Source organism: Carcharodon carcharias, chromosome 5 (genome assembly GCF_017639515.1).
Source record: "Carcharodon carcharias isolate sCarCar2 chromosome 5, sCarCar2.pri, whole genome shotgun sequence".
In the NCBI taxonomy this organism is placed as follows: Eukaryota; Metazoa; Chordata; class Chondrichthyes; order Lamniformes; family Lamnidae; genus Carcharodon; species Carcharodon carcharias.
The window spans coordinates 38,768,930-38,793,074 of record NC_054471.1 but is presented as its reverse complement, the minus strand read 5'-3'; the positions used below and the strand labels follow the sequence as shown (position 1 = coordinate 38,793,074).

Below are 24,145 nucleotides of genomic sequence, written 5' to 3'. Positions count from 1 at the left end.
GGGTGGGGATGGAGGAGGGAGGTCAAGACCTAAAGTTGTTGAATTCGATACTCAGTCCGGAAGGCTGTAAAGTGCCTAGTCAGAAGATGAGGTGTTGTTCCTCCAGTTTGCGTTGGGCTTCACTGGAACAATGCAGCAAGCCAAGGACAGACATGTGGGCAAAAGAGCAGGGTGGAGTGTTGAAATGGCAAGCGACAGGGAGGTTTGGGTCATTCTTGCAGACAGACCGCAGGTGTTCTGCAAAGCGGTAGCCCAGTTTACGTTTGGTCTCTCCAATGTAGAGGAGACCGCATTGGGAGCAACGAATGCAGTAGACTAAGTTGGGGGAAATGCAAGTGAAATGTTGCTTCACTTGAAAGGAATGTTTGGGCCCTTGGACGGTGAGGAGAGAGGAAGTCAGGGGGCAGGTGTTGCATCTTTTGAGTGGGCATGGGGTGGTGCCATAGGTGGGGGGTTGAGGAGTAGGGGGTGATGGAGGAGTGGACCAGGGTGTCCCGGAGGGAAAGATTCCTACGGAATGCCGACAGTGGGAGTGAAGGGAAGATGTGTTTGGTAGTGGAATCATGCTGGAGTTGGCAGAAATGGCAGAGGATGATCCTTTGAATGCAGAGGCTGGTGGGGTGATAAGTGAGGACAAGGGGGACCTTATCATGTTTCTGGGAGGGAGGAGAAGGCGTGAGGGCGGATGCGTGGGAGATGGGCCGGACACGGTTGAGGGCCCTGTCAACGACCGTGGGTGGAAAACCTCGGTTAAGGAAGAAGGAGGACATGCCAGAGGAACTGTTTTTGAAGGTAGCATCATCGGAACAGATGCGACGGAGGCGAAGGAACTGAGAGAATGGGATGGAGTCCTTACAGGAAGCGGGGTGTGAGGAGCTGTAGTCGAGATAGCTGTGGGAGTTGGTGGGTTTGTAATGGATATTGGTGGACAGTCTATCACCAGAGATTGAGACAGAGAGGTCAAGGAAGGGAAGGGAAGTGTCAGAGATGGACCATGTGAAAATGATGGAGGGGTGGAGATTGGAAGCAAAATTAATAAATTTTTCCAAGTCCCGACAAGAGCACGAAGCAGCACCAAAGTAATCATCGATGTACCGCAGAAAGAGTTGTGGAAGGGGGCCGAAGTAGGACTGGAACAAGGAATGTTCCACATACCCCATAAAGAGACAGGCATAGCTGGGGCCCATGCGGGTACCCATAGCCATACCTTTTATTTGGAGGAAGTGAGAGGAGTTGAAGGAGAAATTGTTCAGTGTGAGAACAAGTTCAGCCAGACGGAGAGTAGTGGTGGATGGGGATTGTTCGGGCCTCTGTTCGAGGAAGAAGCTAAGGGCCCTCAGACCATCCTGGTGGGGGATGGAGGTGTAGAGGGATTGGACGTCCATGGTGAAGAGGAAGCGGTTGGGGCCAGGGAACTGGAAATTGTCAATGTGACATAAGGTGTCAGAGAAATCATGGATGTAGGTGGGAAGGGACTGGACAAGGGGAGAGAGAAGGGAGTCAAGATAACGAGAAATGAGTTCTGTGGGGCAGGAGCAAGCTGACACGATCGGTCTACCGGGACAGTTCTGTTTGTGGATTTTGGGTAGGAGGTAGAAGCGGGCCGTCCGAGGTTGGGCGACTATCAGGTTGGAAGCTGTGGGAAGAAGGTCCCCAGAGGAGATGAGGTCAGTGACTGTCCTGGAAACGATGGCTTGATGTTCAGTGGGGGGGTCATGGTCCTGGGAGAGGTAGGAGGAAGTGTCTGTGAGTTGACGTTCAGCCTCCATGAGGTAGAGGTCAGTGCGCCAGACAACAACAGCACCACCCTTGTCAGCGGGTTTGATGACGATGTCAGGGTTGGACCTGAGAGAATGGAGTGCAGTAAGTTCAGCGAGAGAGAGATTAGAATGGGTGAGAGGAGTAGAGAAATTGAGATGACTAATGTCGCGCTGACAGTTCTTAATGAAAAGATCAAGAGAAGGTAAGAATCCAGAGGGAGGGGTCCAGGTGGAGGGAGAATATTGGAGGTGGGTGAAAGGATCCGTTTAACGGGGAGAGGACTCCTGCCCAAAGAAGTGAGCCCGGAGACGAAGACGGCGGAAGAAGAGTTCAGCATCGTGCCGAGCCTGAAATTCATTAAGGTGAGGGCGTAGGGGTATGAAACTAAGTCCTTTGCTGAGCACTGAACGTTCAGCATTGGAGAGGGGAAGGTCAGGGGGTATAGTGAATACACAGCTGGGGCTGGAATTGGAAGATGGGGTGGGGACGGAGGGATAGGCAGGGGTGGAGGGTCCTAGATGGGTGTTGGTGTCGATGAGTTGTTGGAGCTTGCGTTCCTTAGCACTTGAGAGAAAGAGAAAAAGTTTCTTGTTGAGGCGTCGGATGAGACGAAGGATAAAATGAAACTGGGGGCACGCGCAGCTTTGAAAAAGGGTACGGCGGTGCTGCTGGAGGGAGAGGTCGAGTGTGTTCATATGGCGGCGCATGGCACTGAGTGTGGATCTCAGGATGCGACGGGACCAGCAGTCCGAGAAACGTTTTATGTCACGGAAATACCTGTAATCCTGGGTGGGTTCGAAACATGAGGGGTGGAATTTCAGTTGAAATCCACGTGGGGTAATTCGGAGATGGAGACAGTCACTGAGAAAGGAGATATGGCTGTGAAAGCGGGTTTTAGTAAACACCTTGTCAAGCACCAGGAGAAAAATGGAAAGCAATGAAGGTGAACAAGGCAAAAGAGATACGGAAATCTTGTCGCAGAGACGAACAGAACTTCTTCAAGGAGGTAGGAATTTCTTGAAGAGCAGTGGCAGTCAATTAAACCCCTTTGTCCATGTTGTCTATGACATCTTTGGCAATCTCTTCTTTAACTCCACCTATCACTGCCCCCTATCCTAGCTCTACCTGTCCCACCCCCCTCTACCAGCTTATATTTCACCTAATTTCTCTGTTTCCTTAGTTCTGATGAAGGGTCATACGGACTTGAAATGTCAACTGTGTTCCTCTCCGCAGATGCTGTCAGAGCTGCTGAGTTTTTCCGGTATTTTTGTTTTTGTTTCAGATTTCCAGCATCCACAGTATTTTGCGATTATCTAAGTGGTCAATCTGATCCTATTAGTTTGCTGCTGGGTGAGTCAGGACAAAATGAGCCCTTTGTTGTTAAGAAAACACATCCACAGTCAGCAGCGCTATGCAAACAAATGATTCAACCATCCCTTACAGGCATTTTCATACGGTTAACTGCAGCCTGCTTTCTGCCAATACTGTTGTTTCTTTCAATAATGCGTGACTGTTAAAGGATTTTTGCATTTCAGGGTAGAAATTCTGATCTCCAAGATCAAATATGAATGTTTAATATTCTTGTGCTACATTTCCATGTGTGCTATTGTTAGAGTTTAACCTACTTACTCTGAATGTGTTAATTCCTACATAAAGATTGTGACCAGAAGAATATAGATTGAGTGTGTTTGACCTTCAAAAATCTTAAGTTCTACCATTATACCCTTTTTAATTTAGAGAACCAATGGATAGTATAGCTTACGTGTAACCTCAACTGCTCTACGTAAGTAGGTTTTCTTCACTCTGTACTGGACAGTTGGTTCAGAGACCCCTACATCAGCGAATGCATTCCTGTGTTCAACAAAAAATAAAGCAATATAGATAATGTGCAAAAATAACACATTAACATAACATATATTCGGGTAATACAGCTCTACTCTTGACACACTAAAGCTACTTGAAACTTCCTATTTTTAAAAAAAGTGCCAAATCCAAAATCTTTCTTCAAAGAAAGTGAGCTATTTTCATCCATTTTGCAAGTTTCGCAAAGTTATCTACAATTGACTGGTGAGGGAACTGCTCCAGGCCTCAAACAGCCATGAGAGGATACATAATTTCCAGTGCTTCTCAAGTGGGGAAGGCTTGAGCTGCATACAGTGTTCAAACTCAAGGACATGAATGACACTGGAAATTCAAGTGATGTTCAAGGAACTGAGAGTATAAGCTCATGCTCTATTATTCCATAGTACAATCCATTGTTGTTTTATCTGTTGCTGTTCCAAGACAATAAGGTACATCTTGAATAGGTGCAATGACGTAAGTTCAGTGTCAGCAAGTTAGTCAGCAGCCCATTTTACATCTGAATTTTATTTTCTTTGACAATGAATAGAGAAAGCATACAAAAACACTTGTTAAAAATATTACTTACTTCTATGACCAGCTCAAGTTCTCCAAGCTGCAACTCTTTTATTTCAGCTTCACTTATATGTTATAGGAGCTGAAGCAGGCCATATTGCCCTTCAAGTCTGCTCTGCCATTTAATAAGATCATGGCTGATCTGGTTATGGTCTCAGCTCCACTTTCCTGTCTGCCCCCCACAACCCTCATCTCCCTTGTCTATCAAAAATTTATCTAACTCTGCCTTGAGTAAATTCAATGATCCAGCCTCCACTGCTCTTTGGGGAAGAAAATTCCACATACTAACAACTCTCCTCACCTCAGTCTTAAAAGGGAGACCTTTTATTCTTAAACTGTGACTCCTAGTCCTAGTCTCCCCCATGAGTGGAAACATCCTCCCAGTATCTACCCTGTCAAGTCCCCTCAGTGTCTTCTATGTTTCATTCTTCTAGATTCCAATAGATATCAGCCCAACCTGTTCAACCTTTCTTCATAGAATAATTCCTTCATCCCAGGAATGAATCATGTGAACCTTCTCTACACTGTTTCTAATGCAACTATATCCTTGTTCAATTAAGGAGACCAAAACTACCGAACCAGTGATGAAGGCTATTCAAAATCCGATAAAAGACCAACATGTACCACTAACTGTTTATGGTTGCCTGGTACTCAAAATAATAGCCAGAAATTCTAAGAATCCATCCACCATTAAGACATTTGTTCAAATGAACTTGAACCAAATAATTATTCCCAGATGTCCTCAGCTACACTTCATTATTTCAAAAGATAAGTGAAACAATTGATTTCCAAAAGGAAGTGTTGCTTTCAAGCCCCATTCTGAAAGTTGACCAGTGATATCAAGATCTTCCATCCATTGACTATAAGTGAGCAGGAAAGCACAGCCCAATGCCAAAGTAAACTGGCCCTTGTGACTGGTTTCCTAAAGCCACTTATTGCATTTCACACAATTGGAAACATTTATTATTTGGAACTCCATCCTATCAGAAAACTCTGCATGAGTAATTCTTAAACTTATCAAAAGTATCAGGTAGCATGTCAACTAAAATAGCTAGAAAATTCTTTGAGAGAATTATCCTAATTTACAGAAACCACAAATAGATGCACAAGAATTTCCATTGACCTTTTGCCAAAGTTACAGCAACTGATTGAAAGAACCTCCAAAAAGATTGTCAACACAAGTAATTAACTCTTTCTAAAATCAGAAGATGGACAGAGAAGCGGAACAAAAACAGAATTACCTGGAAAAACTCAGCAGGTCTGGCAGCATTACCTGGAAAAAAAAGCGGAAGGCCGTTTGACCCAACTTACCCCATCAATCTAGTAAATCCGTCAATTCTCTGCAGCCCAGAACCACTGCTCCACCTTCATCATGCCTACATCTTTCTCTTGAATAATTAGACATTTTACTCCCAGTGCAATACTGAATTCCATGGCAAGTGTTGGTCAATTTAAAAGGAGAGCTTCCTAAAATCGGTCCTAACCTTGCGTCTCACCATCTTGCCCCCTTGTCCAACCCTTATGGTTTACATCAAGTAGTGCTCAAAATATAAATCTAGATATCTCCTTTGCAGAAACAAAGGTACTTCAGTCCACTCAGAACACACTTTTTAGGGAAAAAAAAATATTGAATAGATTAAACAAATTAGCTATTAAAAGTTATGTGTTTTAGGTGTAGACAATAGCCTATTTCATGGCTTTACTGGATGGAAAATTAACAGAGCCATGACACAGGCTAGGCAGAAGAAGTACTTGTCTGAAAAATCTACCCTGAGATTTTCTTTCCCCTGCCGCATTTGTCAAATCAACATGTCTGTGGCTTCTTCAACAGTGAAGAACCATAGGAAATATGACAAGACATAATGGAACACACCCTGGAAATTAATGTTATCAGTAATGAACAGAACGGAAATTCCACTTGTTTTGAGCTGCTAATCAATCAAAGCTGCTGACCCAAAATCCTATCTGGTCAAATTAGGGGGAGAAAAAGTGCAAAAAGCCGTTTCAGCTTAAGCTTCTTTCCAAGGTCGCCACACCTTAACTGGAACAAAAATGACACAACTCAAACAAACCTCAGCCAAGCTCAAAATTGGCCCCGAATTGAGCAGGGTGGGCTGGGCAAAGAGCACCAGACTCACTCAACACCTGTTGCCACTGCTGAAGCTCCTCAATTGTATGATCGGCAGGGCATACCACCCTGGTGCGGGGGAGGGGGCAACATTTCATTAATGTTTACACTTTAAAAAGAGGCAATTTGCAGCCCAGCTGCTGTAATTTTGCTTAACAAATCCTCAAGTCAATGCAAGTCCTCGTTTCTTAGCAATGTTGAGCAACAACAAATTGTTCAGGCCACTGACAAATACACTAACCCATCTGTGTTCTGTGGTTTAAAAAGCTGCCAAATGACAACTTTCTAAATCTAGTTTCTCAGAATTGAGGCTTTCCTGATTTTTAGCTGAGCTGAAGTTTGGCTTCAGTCACATTTGTTCCAATGACGGTGTGGAAACATTGGAAAGAACCTTGAGCTGACACTGAACCAGATTTTTTGCTCTTCCAGTTTGACTTGGTTTTTAGGATCAGCAGTTTTGATTGACATGTGGCTTGAAACGATCCTGGGCTTTCAGTTAGCTGAAAAATCAAATTAAGAAGCCCCGATTTAAAAACTTATCCACGCCTCCCAAACATGGAATCCAGGCCAGCTGGAAATAAGAAAATTAAGTAAAATGTTTAAAATTTGATTTTTTTTTATAACAATAAAAGTTAGAAAATGTTGATTATATTGGATTGGATAATAAATTCAGAATTAAAATTAAGAAATATGACATATTTGGGGATTTAAGAAGCTATCTGAAGGAGGAAAGAGAGATAGAAGGGCAGAGAGGTTTAATGTAGGAATTTTGAAGCTTAGGACCTCGGCCGCTGAAGGCATGCTAACCAGCGGAGAAGCAATTAACACTGGGGATGTTCAAGAGGCCAGAATTAGAGATCTGCAGATACCTCAGAAGGTTGTGGAGCTAGAGGAAATTATGGATAGCATTATGATCCCCATAGAGACTGACAACTTTCAAAACGATGCCTAAATTTCTGAGAGTGACTGGAAGGATCACATGACAAGATTTCAAGTTTTAAGACTTGTATCATGACAAATAAACTAAAAACAACACTGACTAAACAATATTTCACTAAGCAACTTGTACTCTAAACTACAGAAAATTTTTTCCCTATTTAACTTTAAAAACAACCCAAAATCCCTTTCCAAAGTTATACTTTACAATGTCCAGCAACCAGTCCAAAGCTATTCTCAGCTCTCAATGGTTTGGTCCCTTTTCCAGCCAAATGACTTCTAATCCCTGAACTGACTTTCACAGTGAGGGTTATCCTGGATGGAGATTCCTCCCTCCATCCAAAGCTAGGTGAGTCTTCCAACTTAGTTTAAATCCTCACAAACCTGGTGTCTTCAATTTGAATGTGAGCTCCCACCCTCATTCTGCCTGCTGAACAAGAGATTGTCTGCCTTTATCTTTCTGCACTCTCTCGCAGATTCTTGTAGACTGACCTGTCTGACAGGTTCAGAGGTATCTTAACAAACCTGTAAGCTAATACTACAATGGCTCACTATGGACTCTTCTCCTCTCAAAACATATTTCCATGGCAACATGAATCACCTGGGCCTTCTACCCAGATAAAAATGCTAATTAGTTAACCTCTAGACCCTCAAATCGATTCCAACTTGAAATTAAATAGACAATTTAAAGTATAACCTTTTACAAAACTTGACATTCCTAACACCTTCCTGTGAGCCCTGGGGACTTCCAGTCTATCCATTGCCAGCACAGCTACTCTGGTCAGCACAGCTACTCTGGTCATTGTTTAGAGGTGTGAATATCTCACATCTTCTTCCTAATCAGACAACCTTCTACCATTAATAACCAAGCCATCCATGCTGGGAATTTAAAAATTAAGGCATTGCTTAACTGAAGCGAATACAGATCAGTAAGCACACAAGTGATGGGTGAATGAGAATTGGCGGGAACTAGGACAACTTCAAATTTATAGAGGCTACAATGAGGGGGGTCATCCAGAAGTGCATTGGAATAATCAAGTCGAGAGGTAATAAAGGCATGGATAAGGGTTTTAGCAGCAAATGAGCTGAGGAGGGGTGGAGTTGGGTGATTTTCTGGAGGTGCAAGAAGGCTATCTTAGTGCCGGCACAAATATGTGCTTGGAAGCTCATCTCACAATCAAATGTGCCACCAGGTTTGTGAACAATCTGGTTCAGCCTTAGAAGATGGAGGGAGAGAGATAGAGTTTGTGGCTAGCGAATGGAGTTCATGGCAGGGACAGAAAACAATGGCTTTGTTGTCCCTAATACTTTGTTGAAGGAAATTGCTACTCATCCAATACTGGATGTCAGGCAAACAATCTGAGAATTTAGATACGCTGGAGGGATCGAAAAAGGTGGTGGTGAGGTGGAGCTGTACTTTGTCAACGCACACGTGGAAAATACTACTGTGTTCCTGGATGTTGTTGTGAGGGGCAGAGAGCTGATGAGAAATAGGAGGGGGCCAAGGTTAGATCCTTAGGGAGTAGAAATAGGAAGGGAAACCATTCCAGGTGATTCTCTGGATAGGTAAGCAGAGAACCAAGCAAGTGCAGTTCCAACCAGCTGGATAATGCTGGACGCAATAGAGAATGGTGTGGTCAACTGTCTCAAAGGCTGTAGACAGCTTGGGAATGACAAAGAGAGATAGTTCACCTTTGTCATGGGACGTAATTTGTGACCCTGTTAAGAGCTGTTTCAGCACTGGCATGTTATTTCATGCTTCAGATATGGAGTTCCAGGAAAGATGGGGCATAGATTTGGGAGGTGATAGCTCATTCAAGATTTTTGGAAATAGGGAGGTAGCTTTCAAAATTGGGGCAGGGGACAAGGGTTAACTTTTTGAGGAGAGGCACGTTGACAGCAGATTTGAAGGAGACAGGGACAGTACCTGAGAACAGAGAACCATTAACAATACCAACTAACATGGACGACAGGAAGGGATGCTCGGTGGTTAGCGGTTTATTGGAAATGGAATCGAAGGAGCCGGAGGTGGATCTCACATACAAGACAAACTTGGAGAGAGCTTGAGGGGAGATAGGAGAGAAAGTACAGGAATGTGAGAGGGCAGGGCCTAGGGCAGGGGGAGCTCTCGGAGTAGTTTGGCCTGGTGGGCTAGAAAAGAGAAGCAGCTGATTGGATAGTCTCAACCTCAGGTGGCTTCAAACTTCAAACCTCTTGTTGGAAGCGAGGGTGGAGAATGCAGAGGAGAAGGGTTTAAGGTTATGGTTTACTGCAGAAAAAAAAAGCTGAGGTTTATCTTGGCAGTTCAGGATGAGCAGCTTTGGTCAACGAAAGCATCATCTTATTGTGCTTTATGTGGTCCAACCAGATCTGGCAATGAGCGACGGAAACCAATATTGTAATATCCATTCAAGTCAGGTTCAAGAGATGCTGAAGGAGTACCAATGGGAACGGCCAGCCTGAGAGAGAGAGACAGGGGACATGCAGAGAAGAGGTCACACAGAGATGGGGGCAGCCAGAGTCAGCGCCAGAGAGAGAGAGCCAGACATGGGGGGAAGGACGAGCGAGGGGGAGCGTGAGCAAGAGAGAGGGCGAGCGCGCGCGAGAGAGAGGGTGAAGGCGAGAGAGAGAGAGAGGGCGAAGGCGAGAGAGAGAGAGGGCGAAGGCGAGAGAGAGAGAGGGCGAAGGCGAGAGAGAGGGCGAAGGCGAGAGAGAGAGAGGGCGAGGGCGAGAGAGAGAGAGGGCGAGCGCGAGAGAGAGGGGGCGAGCGCGAGAGAGAGGGGGCGAGCGCGAGAGAGAGGGGGCGAGCGCGAGAGAGAGGGGGCGAGCGCGAGAGAGAGGGGGCGAGCGCGAGAGGGGGCGAGCGCGAGAGAGAGGGGGCGAGCGCGAGAGAGAGGGGGCGAGCGCGAGAGAGAGGGGGCGAGCGCGAGAGAGAGGGGGCGAGCGCGAGAGAGAGGGGGCGAGCGCGAGAGAGAGGGGGCGAGCGCGAGAGAGGGGCGAGCAGCGAGAGAGGGGGCGAGCGCGAGAGAGAGGGGGCGAGCGCGAGAGAGAGGGGGCGAGCGCGAGAGAGAGGGGGCGAGCGCGAGAGAGAGGGCGAGCACGAGAGAGAGAGGGCGAGCGCGAGAAAGAGAGGGCGAGCGCGAGAAAGAGAGGGCGAGCGCGAGAAAGAGAGGGCGAGCGCGAGAAAGAGAGGGCGAGCGCGAGAAAGAGAGGGCGAGCGCGAGAAAGAGAGGGCGAGCGCGAGAAAGAGAGGGCGAGCGCAAGAAAGAGAGGGCGAGCGCAAGAAAGAGAGGGCGAGCGAGAGAGAGAAGGGGCGAGCGAGAGAGAGAATGGGCGAGCGAGAGAGAGAAGGGGCGAGCGAGAGAAGGGGCGAGCGAGAGAGAGAGGGGGCGAGAGAGGGCGAGCGCCAGAGAGGGCGAGCGCCAGAGAGGGCGAGCGCCAGAGAGGGCGAGCGCCAGAGAGGGCGAGCGCCAGAGAGGGCGAGCGCCAGAGAGGGCGAGCGCCAGAGAGGGCGAGCGCCAGAGAGAGAGAGGGCGAGCGCCAGAGAGAGAGAGGGCGAGCGCCAGAGAGAGAGAGGGCGAGCGCCAGAGAGAGAGAGGGCGAGCGCCAGAGAGAGAGGGCGAGCGCCAGAGAGAGAGGGCGAGCGCCAGAGAGAGAGAGGGTGAGCGCCAGAGAGAGAGAGGGCGAGCGCCAGAGAGAGAGAGGGCGAGCGCCAGAGAGAGAGAGAGGGCGAGCGCCAGAGAGAGAGAGGGCGAGCGCCAGAGAGAGAGAGGGCGAGCGCCAGAGAGAGAGGGCAAGCGCCAGAGAGAGAGAGAGAGAGGGCGAGCGCCAGAGAGAGAGAGAGGGCGAGCGCCAGAGAGAGAGAGGGCGAGCGCCAGAGAGGGCAAGCGCCAGAGAGAGAGGGCGAGCGCCAGAGAGAGAGAGAGAGGGCGAGTGCCAGAGAGAGAGAGGGAGGGCGAGAGAGAGAGAGCAAGTGAGAGAGAGAGGGCGAGCGAGAGAGAGAGGGCGAACGTCAGAGAGAGAGGGCGAACGTCAGAGAGAGAGAGGGCGAGGGCGCGAGAGAGAGAGAGGGCGAACACCAGAGAGAGAGAGGTCGAGGGCGAGAAAGAGCGACACGAGAGGGAGAATGAGCGAGAGAGAGAGAGAAAATGAGCGTGAGAGAGGGAGCAAGCGTGAGAGAGAGAGAATAAGCGTGAGAGAGAAAGAGCGAGCGAGCATGAGAAACGGTTTTGTTGACATTAGTGCTTCAAAGTTGGAGCTAAGGGTACAATCGAGAAGAACTGTAGCTGCAGAAAAGTCATGTTGAATGGAGGGCCAAATGCTAGACAGTTGGGATTTTGAAAACGCAGTTGTAAGTGAATAAGACAGCATTTTCCATGGGTGGACATAAAAGAATGTAGAGTTGGGAGGGGGAAGGTGGCATGTGGGTGGAGAACAATATTAGGAAATGATCAGAGATGGCCTAATCCATGATTGATAATAGGAGTAGCGAGATGTTTGACCTCCAACAACCACAACCATCTTCCCTTGTGCTAGGTATGACTCCAACCAGCAGAGTGTTTTCCCCCTGATTCCCGTTGACTCCAATTAGGGCTCCTCGATGCCACACTTGATCAAATGCTGCCTTGATGTCATTTTCACCTTACCTCAGGAGTTCAGCTCTTTCGTCCATATTTGAACGTAACGGGGTCAGGAGCCGAGTGGCCCTTGCGGAACCCAACTGGGCATCAGTGAGCAGGTTATTGCTAAGCACTAAGCTTGATAACACTGTTGATGACCCCTTCCATTACTTTACTGATGATCGAGAATAGACTGATGGGGCAGTTTGGATTTATCCTGCTTTTTGTGTACAGGGCAATTTTCCACATAGCCAGATAGATACCAGTGTTGTAGCTGTACTGGAACAGCTTTGCTAGGGGCGCAACAAGTTCTAGAGCACAAGTCTTCGGTACTATTGCTGGAATATTGTCTGGGCCCATAGTCTTTGCAAATTCCAGTGTTTTCAGTCATTTCTTGATATCATGTGGAGTAAATCGAATTGGCTGAAGACTGACATCTGTGATGCTGGGAACCTCCGGAAGAGGCCAAGATGGATCATCCACTCGGCACTTCTGGATGAAGATTGTTATAATGTTTAGCTTTATCTTTTGCACGGATGTGCTGGGCTCCCCCATCATTGAGGATGGGGATATTTGTGGAGCCTCCTCCTCCAGTGAGCTGATTAATCATCTACTAGCATTCATGGCTGGATGTGACAGGGGCTGCAGAGCTTAGATCTGATTCGTTGGTTGTGGAATTGCTTAACCCTGTCTATCGCTTGCTACTTATTCCATTTGGCACGCAAGTAGTCCTGTGTTGTAGCTTCACCAGGTTGACAACTCATTTTTAGGTATGTCTGATGCTGCTCCTGGCATGCCCTCCTGCATTCTTCATTGAACCAAGGTTGATCCCTTGGCTTGATGGTAATGGCAGAGTGGGGGATATGCTAGGCCATGAGGTTACAGATTGTAGTTGAATACAATTCTGCTGTTGCTGATGGCCTACAGCGCCTCATGGATGCCCAGTCTTGAGTTGCTAGATCTGTTCAAAATCTATCGCACTTAGCATGGCAGTAGTGCCACACAACACGATGGAGGATATCTTCAATGTTAAGGCGGGACTTCATCTCCAAAAGGACTGTGTGGTGGTCACTCCTATTAATACGGTCATGGACAGATGCATCTGCAACAGGCAGGTTTGTGAGGATAAGGTTAAGTATGTTTTTCCCTCTTGTTGGTTCTCTCACCACCTGCCACAGACCAAGTCTGGCAGCTATGTCCTTTTGGACTCAGCCAGATCAATCAGTAATGGTACTTGGTGATGGACATTGAAGTCCTACACCCACAGTACATTCTGCACCCTTGACACCCTCAGTGCTTTCTCCAAGTGCTATTTAACATGGAGGAGCACTGATTCATCAGCTGAGGGAGGCCGAACGTGATAATCAGCAGGAAGTTTCCTTGCCCATGAGACTTCATGGGGTTTAGCGCCCCATAGAGCCCAAGTAGGACTTTGCAGGGTTGGGTTTTCTGTTGTCGATTCTGATGCCGGTTGGTCTATACGGTTTCACTCCTTTTAGACTTTTTTAGAGGTTTGATACAAGTGAGGGGCTTGCTAGGCCAATTCAGAGGGCATTTAAGAGTCAACTACATTGCTGCAGGTCTGGAGCCACATGTAGGCCAGATCAGGTAAAGACAGGAGATTTAATTCCCTATAGGACATCAGTGAATCAGATGGGTTTTTACGACAATCAACAATGGTTTCATGGTCATTAGACTTTTAATTTCGGATTCTTATTGAATTCAAATTTCAGCACACTTGATTCGAACCCGGGTCCCCAAAGCATTACCCTGGGTCTCAGGATTACTAGTCCAGTGACAATACCACTATGCCACTGCCTACCTCCATGATTAGGTTTCATTTTTACATAAAAATGATTTTTGAGGGTAGTTAAGAACATAAGAAATAGGAATAGGTGTATACCATATGCCTTGAGATTGCTCTGCGATTCCATTATAGCCAATCTCCTGTTTCAACTCCAATTTCCTGCCCACTCCTCATATCCCAAGATTCACTGAAAAATAAAAAAAATCTGTCTGTCTCAGCCTTGAATACAATCAACAATGGAGCAGCCCCAACGCCTTACAGAGAGAGAAACTATTTTCTTTGGTGGTGTGCAACAGGGAGGATTCCAGAACGAGGGGGCATAATCTTAAAATTGGAGCTCAGAGGTAGGCTGTTCAGGTCGACTTGATGTCTTCATGTCAGGGCAGTGAAAATCTTGATCTCTCTCCCCCAAAAATCTGTGGAGGCTGGGGCAGCAGTCAATTAACAATTTCGAAGCAGAGATGAATAGAGTTAAAAAAGTTAAAACAAAAAACTGTGGATCGTGGAAATCCAAAACAAAAACAGAATTACCTGGAAAAACTCAGCAGGTCTGGCAGCATCGGCGGAGAAGAGCAAAGTTGATGTTTCGAGAATAGAGTGTTTTGTTACTCAATGGTAATCAGGGGTTACAAAACCAAGGTGCATAGGTGAAGTCGAGATACATATCAGCCATGAATCATGGAACAGACTCAACGGAGTGAATAGCTGATTCCTACCTTTATGTTCCAGTGTTTATTTTGGCAGCTTGCAGTTAACATTAAAGTAGTGGATTGTAAACTTGTGGCTGTAATGTCTATTTTTAACATCTCACTATGTGATCGTCAGACAGGCAGGATATTCCCCGAGAGTTGTTGGCAGCCCAAGAGTTAATCTGTTCCTTTGAAACAGAAGCCAAATTTGCCTGGCCTATTCAGTAGAAATTCCAAAAATTCTTGGCAGTGGACGAATTAAAAGGCGTAACAGAATGACAAAATAAAAGGAAATCCTGGACATGCCATTCTGCTGAAAGCACATGTAAACAAGGGATCAGATTTTGCTGTAGCGTAGCATATCTAAGTCATCGGCTGTGAGCTAGATTTGCCCCTAAATGCTTCAGCTCCAAAAAGTTTTGCCCGCAAAGTTGTTGCAAGTGCTGATGCTGCAAGGGAAGAGAGTATTGAATATCTGAGTCAGCAGTCCTTAGCCAATCAAATTTAAGGTTAAGTATATAAACACAGGAAGGACCAAGAATTAAAATGAATTAAAGAGGATGAACTCAATATCAAAGAATGAAAAAAAGGTAAGAAAAAAAATTAACTTAAAAAGATGGATATTTCTAAAACCTCTCAAAAAATTCAACACCTGACGGAATGAAACTCTGCATTTGGCGCCAAAGGGGTTGATTGGCAGTAATTATCAACCAGCGCAGTGTTACAAGGGTACTTAAACTTATCATGATGAGACTTCGCTTTCTATGGATCTCTTCTACATATCCATTATCCTGTGGGGAAAAATGATTTTTCCGAACTCTGCCCTTGCTCATTTTTTTAAGTTTTGTCCTTTGGTTCTAGTTTCATTGTCCCAATTTTGCAATAGCTTTCATCATTTCTATTATATCAAAAACATATTGTTTTGTTCAAAGAAATAACTGGTCTAAGTAATACACTGTTAATTTCTCTTTTGGGACATACAAGAAAGGAGAGAAGTCCAATTACAGGAACTCTGAGGAAACACTTCAGGGCATTTGTTCAGTACAGTTAAGAACCATACAGCTTTACAGCTCAGGAGTAAGGCATTTGGTCCAACATGTTGGCTGGCAGTTGACGCATCCAAAACTAATCCTGCTCTGCCATGCTTTTCCCATAATCTTCTTCCAAATCAAGCATTTATCTAATTTTACTGATTGCCAAGTCTTAAATAGTGTTAACAATTATGAGGTTTGAGGCAAGTTCAAGCTCTAGTGCATATAATAAACTGGTATCATTTTCTCCTAAAGATACCTTTTAGCCATGTTTTCTCACTGTGTCTCACGCTTAAAATACCGCCATTTTCCCCATAAGGTACAGATTCTCATTCATTCATTGAAAAAATAAATGACCATCTCAATATAACCAGGCATTTGTTTAACTCTTCACTTGTATCCCAGACCAATGGAGATTTTTTTCTGAGGAGTAGCTAAGAAGCTACCAACACTGAAACCTGGTCTGGCGAATCATCAGACACCAGTTCCATCCTTATCGATACTGGACATCTGTGCAATAGTTATCATTTCTCTTCCTTTCACAAGGAATTTTTAGAAATGTGGACAAGGTTTGAATGGTTGAAGCCAACAATACTGACCCAAACTTGGTCTCCATCATCCGCCTTTTCATAGCTGTATAGATGAATGCTGCTAAAATAATTATGCCGCTGACACAAACTATTCCAATTAGTGCCATTAAGGAACGTTCAGCATTACTGTCATCAGCAGCTGCAGTAGTTGAGAACGGTGAAAGTACTACTGCACCTGCAAGGAAACAAGTACATGGGAAAATTAGATTTGGATTCACATAACTAATAAATTAATACAAATTGTTTACTTAGAATTACACACAAGTGCAGTTTTAAAAAGGGCTATGTTTTGCTTCTTACTAACTTCTGGAAGGCTGCAATGTGACAAAAGCTTGCATTTTTCTATCACCCATGATGCAAAACAACATCTTCTCAGTACTTGACAAGCGGGTAATGACACATAGGCGCAGATAACAGGAAAGCTAAGACAGGGTGAATCAACAGAATGGTTGAAGAGACAAGTCTTGAAGAGGCTTTTTGGAAGGTATTAAGCACAATATACACTTTCCAAAGAAATGACAGAGATATTGCTTTTATAGTAGAGAGGAATAATATTCAAAACCAGGTCCAAACAGGATGACACTCAAGTTTAGACATGAGTGGGTATCAGAGAGAGGGCAAATCTCAATACTGAGAAGATCTCGAGTTCAGCTCATTTTCTCAGCAGTATTTAATGGATTGGCAAGACTGCAGTCCTCCTGGACTTCAGTTCAAGATTCACTTGGTGGAATTGTGAATGATCTTGATTTGGGACCACTCTACAGATTTTAAGTATGCAAAAAATAAATCTGAATTTAACCCAGTCTTTCCAACAGAACCATCCTCTGGAACTTCTGAATCCATTCATGTTGTCCTCCCCACTACAATATGACTAGAACACTCTACTGTGAATAGAGAGAATCTGATAGAAGTCAGCATGGAGATAGTATCTAGTCAGGCTATACCTTGGAGATATGTATATAGTTGTCTATTTCTAATAAACAGTTGATGTTCAACCACACAAAGCCTCCTGACCTCTTGGTGGGACACCAAACAATCTTACAACAAGTGGATCAGCATCTCTTGTTTTATTGGTGAGGTTCATATCTTTGGGCAGCCAAAGGCGTGAACAAGATTGTTTGTTCTCCATGAACTCTCCAGCATCTCTCATACTTTGCAGGCTTGGAATTGTAATTGACTGAAACTAATACAAACATGCAAACAAGGAGCAGGAGTAGGGGCCATTCAGCCCCTAAAGCCTGCTCTACCACTTAATAAGATCTTGGCTGATCTGATAGTAACTAGAAATCTGCATCCCACCTACCGGCGATAACCTATCACTCTCTAGCTTACCAAGAATCTATCCACCTCTGCCTTAAAAATATTCAAAGACTCTGCTTCCACCACCTTTTCAGGAAGAGAGTTCCAAAGACTCATGACCCTCTGAGTGCAAATGTGCAGCAACACAGGTGACCCTACAATTACATTGCCAAAATTATCCCTCAAGGGTCTCTTCCATGAGCAAAATCCAATAGATTCACTTACCCATAGCTGGATTTTTACTATCCACCTTTTCACTTCGTTGTATCTGGAACACACACCATTCTCCAAGGCAAGAGATTGGATAAGCACATGAGAACCTATCAACTCTTGCACTGCACAGGATAAGGAGATTGATGTTGGGAAGTAGTCAGTTCCTGCTTGTAACTTCTTTAGACATGCCAAGCATGGAAACCTCATTACATGGGGGAATCTTGGATGAAACCACAAGTTACAGCTCCAAGCATCCAGATTGGCATTTATACCATCTTTAAAAAGCAAGTTTTCAAAATTACAAGTGGGCACAGCTGGGAGTCTGAAATGCCCTAACAGGAGTGCTGAGTTAACAGCTAGACCAGATAGACCAAAATTCTGGCCTTTGCTAATCCTAACAATAGCACATGCAAGTAAAAAGTCAACTCTTTGCACCCATTCTCATTCACTTAAAATAAGCAATTTTGGTATTATTGTAAAAGAATAAAAATATCACAACATTTTGGTTGTTTGTACTTGATGCTTTTTCAGTTAAAACTGCTTCTTAACAATTCAGAATATCACCATTTCACCTGGCTGACGGCATTCACATTTTCCACAATACACAACAATAATTACCACTGCTTCCAACAAACACATGTGCTGGATCACTGTAAGGCCCAGTTCCAGTGCTGGTATATGCTGCCACTTGCACCTTATATGTAACGTTTATTGCCACAACATCAATAATGCCTTGGTTAACCGTCTGATTGCAACACAGTTCAAGTGATTTCACAACCTGGAAAGGAGAAAGGACAAATTTAAATGGCTTAACAATAGTAATCACAAATTGAGAAGTTTACACTGGGGTTCTAAAGCTTCTTAAGAACTTATAACAAGATTATCCAACCTGCAGACTATGAAGAAGCACCCTGAAAAGAGGCAAAAGATCGGACATCATAAGATGAGTTCAGATAAAAAAAAAGGTCCTTTGACATCTTCCTTCAAAAATACAACAACTTGTGTATTGCACCTTTAACATAATAAATCATCCCAAGGTGCTCCACAGGAGTGTTATGAAGCAAAATTGGACACTGAGTCACGTAAAGCAATACTAGGGTAGATTGCCAAATACTTGATCAAATAAGTGGAGCAATTAAAAGTGGAACCATGGAGAAGCCAAAATTAGATGAGCACAGGCACCTTGGCAAGGTTGCAGGGCTGAAGGATATTAAGAGTTAGGGAGGGGCCAGGCCATGGAGGGATTTCAAAACAAGAATGAGAATTTTAAAATTGAGGCATTCCTTGATCAGGAGCCCAAGTAGGTCAGCAAGTGCAGGGTTGCTGAGTGAAAGGGACTTGGTGCGCATAAAGACACAGGCAATGGAATGAACTCAAGATTATGAAGCTAACCCTATCTTTTTCTTTTTACAGCAGGTAAGATTACATGCCAAAGTCCAGTGGGATGCGAATCCAAAGTCTTCTGCTGCAAAGGCTAAAGTTTGGGAAGGACTTGCCAGAGTACCAACTGAGTCAAACTAATATTACAAAGTCTGGTTAATGCAAATAATATGTTGAACGAGCATCTGAAACTTTTTCCTGACAGTAAAAAAAAAAGAAAGGAGCTGAAGTTGAGAGATTTCAATCATTTGTATTGTACAATCAAGACAGGTTGAAGATTTTCCTTTCGCACTAAAACCTCAATATTTCTCCAACTCTTGACCTCTTTCTCTCCCTTCTCCCCCTTCCATTCTCACCACTTATCACTTCACCTTCAACAGAAACAGAACAGTTAAAGCATATATTTATTGGCAACCATCGAGTAAGGAGAATGAGTCAAAAATTACACTAATACTTTCCTTGACTGACAAAAAAAAATCTTATCTATGCATCATGTTAATCCAGTGATTGATTGGAGTCAAATAAATTAGAAATGTTGGCTCTTCAAATGCAATACTGAGGGAGTGCTGCATTGTCATAGGTGCTAGCTTTGACTGAGAGACAATGGCATAGTGGTATTGTCACTGGACTCGTATTCCAGACACCCAGGGTATTGTTCTGGGGACCCAGGTTCAAATTCAATAGAAGTCTGGAATTAATAGTCTAATGATGACCACAAAGCCATTGCTGATTGTCATAAAAACCCATCTGCTTCATTAATGTCCTTTAGGGAAGGAAATCTGCTGGCCTTACCTGGTCTGGTCTACATGTGACTCCAGACCCACAGCAATGTGGCTGACCCTTTAATGCCCTTTGACCGAGGGCAGTTAGGGATTGGCAAACAATGCTGACCTAGCCAGCGACACCCATATCCCGTGAACAAATAAAAAAAACAAGCAGATGTGGCTTAAATGAATGGAAAAGATCCCATGAGCACCACTAAGAGGATGTGTAAAGGTACAGCTGTTGTGATGACTGTGGGTGCACTCATCAATACAGCAGCTGCACTTACTCACCACTTGTCTGAGTTAGTCAAGTTGGCGTAAGTGAACATTATGTTGCATGCAGCTGTCAATACACAGGAAATTAATGCCTATCTTTGCCTGCATGATAGTCTGTATGAAGCAACTTTACGATATTTCAAAACGATAACATACTATTCAACTGTTGAATAATAAATACAAATATTAGCTACTATGACTGCAAGTCTAATTTGAAAAGATCATATGACAAAACACATACTTGGCGTCTGAACAATGTTAGCATTAAGGAAACCAAGACATCCTAAGCAGTTTCCCAAAAAGTCACTTGCTGATGAGTCATTTTACTCAGTTCCACAAATAATGGCTGACAGACAGAATACCATCGAGCTAGGTGCTTACTGGAAGCTCAACCTTTCATAACAAGCAGCAAATCGCCTTTTGCACAGAGTGACATTTAGTCACAAAATGCAAGCCTGCACAATGACATTTCAGCTGGAGATACTAGACTTATTATTAACCTCACAATATGCCCATTCACCAAGGTTCCATTATGTATGATTGTTGTTCAGTTTAAATCCTTTGCAAGATGATAATTCTGCCAGTTTTGAGTTTGGTACAATGACATTAAGCCATGTCTGAAGGATTAATGATTACACTAGTGCAAAAGAATTTCTGAAGGCTAAGCTGCCGATCACTGCTTCTTAAATCAATTTTTTTGTGTATATACTTGTTACAGAACCATAAAGAAGCAAATCAGTCCATTGTACTACTTTCTTGTTAGTATGTTAACTTAGATTTAGCTTTCATAATTATCAGTAACCTTGGCTCCCTCACATCAGTGGATTTTAAATTACATAAATGAGTATGCATCTTGTTTCCCAAAACACAGCAGAAAAAAAAAAATTAAGAATTCACCAATCCACAGAAAGATACTCAAATAGGTACCAAACAGGTGAAATTGCACTATGTGGTATTAATGAATACTTGTAGGGACTCTCCAGCGTCAAATTACGTCCATTATTTTAAAGGAAAGAATTAACTTGGTCAACAAATGAGCTGGTTTAAAAACAAAAAAACTGCGGATGCTGGAAATCCAAAACAAAAACAGAATTACCTGGAAAAACTCAGCAGATCTGGCAGCATCGGCGGAGAAGAAAAGAGTTGACGTTTCGAGTCCTCATGACCCTTCGACAGAACTTGAGTGAGTCCAAGAAAGGGGTGAAATATAAGCTGGTTTAAGGTGTTTTGGAGAGGGGGGGAGAAGTGGAGGGGGTTGGTGTGGTTGTAGGGACAAACAAGCGTTTCTTCATTATAAAATTTGGTTGCATAGCAACTGTCCTTCCACTGGCAAAGGTGTCATTTTGGTTCCAAAATGCCATCTCCATCATGCATGGACACTTCTGGCATAAATCATGGCCAGACACCATTTTCGTTCAGGCATTAGGAGCATGTGCCAGTTATATGCAGAATAGGCAGATCATGGTGTCAGTCAGCAAGCGGCACTGATTTGGTACTAGCCCACTGCCATTTTTGACCTCAGCGCTCCCGTTAATGCCCTCTCTTAGGCTTACACAAATGAACATGTGATCTGCAGCACAAAGGACCCAGCATTATTTAAAGTGATCACCAACTATTTTCAAGTTAATTACTGATTGATTTCTACTAACTCTAAGAATGTAGAAGTGTTCTGCAAGGCAAATGTCTTGGTTCTGACTTCAAGGTTTCTGATCAGACAACTTGCTCCCGTCATAGTTACCATTCCCCCTTGATCTCGGGCATGACAGGGAAATTAAACAGAGGAGGATCGGCTGCTAACAGAGAGGAGAGGAGGGAGGAGAGAAGGGTTCTTAGTAGAAGGTCTTATCCGCACCAAAGTCTTGAGGAAGCATTTCTTTTACTTCAACCTTAGCGATCAAGAGTATGTGCGACATCTCCGTTTTACGAAGCAGGTGCTCACTGAAGTCTGCCACTTCTTGTAGGCAGACCTGCAGCCTCAGACCAGGGTGAGGAAGGTGCTGTCAGTGGCCGTGAAGATGACCATGGCCAGGAACTTATTCACATCGAGATCCTTCTGAGCTAGAGCAGGCAACATCGCTAAAATCTTCAGTCTGCCTTCCACTTCTCTATAAGGGAGGAAGTGACTGTGCTCCTTATGCAAGGAGAAGGAAGTACACAGCATTCTCTCTAGCCAAAGCATTTGGCTTTGACAGGATAGTGAGCTTTCTCATACAGCAGGGTGCCATTGACTGCACAGACATGGCTTTGTGGTCACCACATTTAAAGTCAAATATGTACTGCAAAGGGTCCCACTCCCTAAATGTGAAGTTGGTGTGCAACCAAGCTCGGAACATCACATAGGTGAATGCTGGGTATTCTAGTAGCAGTCATGATGCTTTTGTTCTGTGCCATCAGTATTTGAGCCACCATGGCACCACGGGGTTGATGCTGGATGACAAGTCTGAGCCTTCAGGACAAGCCGAGTTTGCGTGACTTCAGTCTGAGCTTCCACTGCAGCACTCAAATGTTGGGTGGCTTCTGCAATTGCTCCAATGGAGGCTGAGGCATCAGCCATCAAACATTTGGGTCTGCAAGTGTGCTCATAGATTTGGCCACCACTTCCATGATGGAAAGGATGGGCTCCAAGCTCTGCACAAAGCTTTGTGGCAAGTTGATGCTGCACTCCTTCCTGCTTCTTGACAGTGACTGCAAGCATTCAGGCACGCATGCCAATGCACCAAACATTTTATTGCACTAAGCCCATCAACCTTTTTCTAGAAGCCAACTCATTGAAGTTCTCATCTGAGTCCTCTGCAGCAGAACTCATGTAACCTCGCTCGCTGGGGAGCTGGCACCTGCCAGTTTACCCTGACTGTAGGTGACTCATGCCCAGTTCCTCACCATGTAGCAATCACGTCTCTTTGCTGCTCTCTAAATTGCATAGTGCAGGGTCTGTGCTAGTGGCTGCGTATATTAAATCAAATGACTGCTTTTCATCAGTCTCTCATTCCTCTTGCATTTCTTACCACTGCCTGAATGAGAAAGGCTCAAGGGTAGAGTTGCAGTGAGGGAATGGTGGGGGAGGAAGCAAGAGAAGCATGCTTACATAATTTGCAGCTTGTAATTCAAAGGAGATAGTGGGGTGAGGAGGAAGTAGGAAGCGAGGAGGAGGATTAGATGGGAAGGTAGCGTCGTTCTCTTTGATTTCAGTCCTGCCAGTGGCCCGAGTCATGACCATTCTAATGATTGTAAGCACCATCTCCTGCATTGGGAGAGGACATGCATCCATACCATCATCCAAAAGTTAGGTGCTGCTGCCTGCGCTCAGGCGCCACCTTACCCAGCAAGAATGAGGTACGTCAGTGAGTGTGCTCAATGTGCTTGTGTCATGTATCTGTCACAGTCGACTAGTTGGCTGTGTGAGCAAGCTGTGAGATATGGGTGTGAGGCTTGCAGCAGTGCTAAGTGTGTAAGACAGGGGTGAAGTTATGAGTGTGAGCTAAGAGACATGGTTGATAAAAATATTTGGTGGGTGAACAAAACGGAGGGTGGTGAATTGTGCAGTGAATGAGGTTAGTGCTGTAGTTGCTGGTATTTGAAGATGGATTCACTGACTGAGTGTATTCTTGTGAGGTCACTGAACTCCTTGTGGCACCTCATCCATGTCTTTGGGGTTACACTGCTGGCATTGACTGCTGGCCTTTGCAGTGTCTGCCTAGATAGAGTCTGGTCTGCCTTAGATAAAGGACCCCTCTCCTCCTGCCCACCTCCTACATCAAGTCCTCCCGTGATGAAAATCTTGAAGAATGCTTTTTGGCAGAAAGAGGCACGCGGACACCAGACTACACCTGAGTGAGACGTGGATTGAGTGGAGTTAGGAATTTGGTTCAGGTGGGAATGTCCCTGGTAAGCTTTTCATAGCTTTAAATTTAGATTAACAGTTAGGTTCTTCCTTTCAAACATTGCTAGTTGGATAGCCTAGTTAAACAGGGGGCTGAATGAAGTGGCAGTTATCTGTCAATCAGTTGAAAGCAGTTGCCCTCAATGTGTGTTAATTGGTGTAGCAGAAAGTTGAGCAAGCTATTGAGTTATCCGAAATTCTATATATATGAGAGGTTGGGAATTTGGTTCAGGTGGGAATTTGGGGCAGAGGGGGAAAAGTGTTTTTTTTTTCCACTTTTGTTTAGCCTCCAGTGGTGGTGAGTTTCCTTCCTTGTCTCCAAGCTATGTGAGTGGAACTTTCTATTACTTTATCTAT

General features: G+C 44.6%; 1 protein-coding gene across 1 annotated transcript in view; it reads right to left on the bottom strand.

Moving 5' to 3' along the window:
* mertka (c-mer proto-oncogene tyrosine kinase a) overlaps positions 1-24,145 on the bottom strand; it is a 144,055-nt gene that overhangs the window by 30,510 nt on the left and 89,400 nt on the right. The window contains exons 9-11 of the mRNA XM_041187248.1: positions 18,107-18,266; positions 15,986-16,151; positions 3,524-3,612 (exon numbers count right to left, since the gene is read on the bottom strand). Coding sequence (XP_041043182.1) covers positions 3,524-3,612; positions 15,986-16,151; positions 18,107-18,266 — 415 coding nt within the window. The remainder of the gene's footprint in view (positions 1-3,523; positions 3,613-15,985; positions 16,152-18,106; positions 18,267-24,145) is intronic.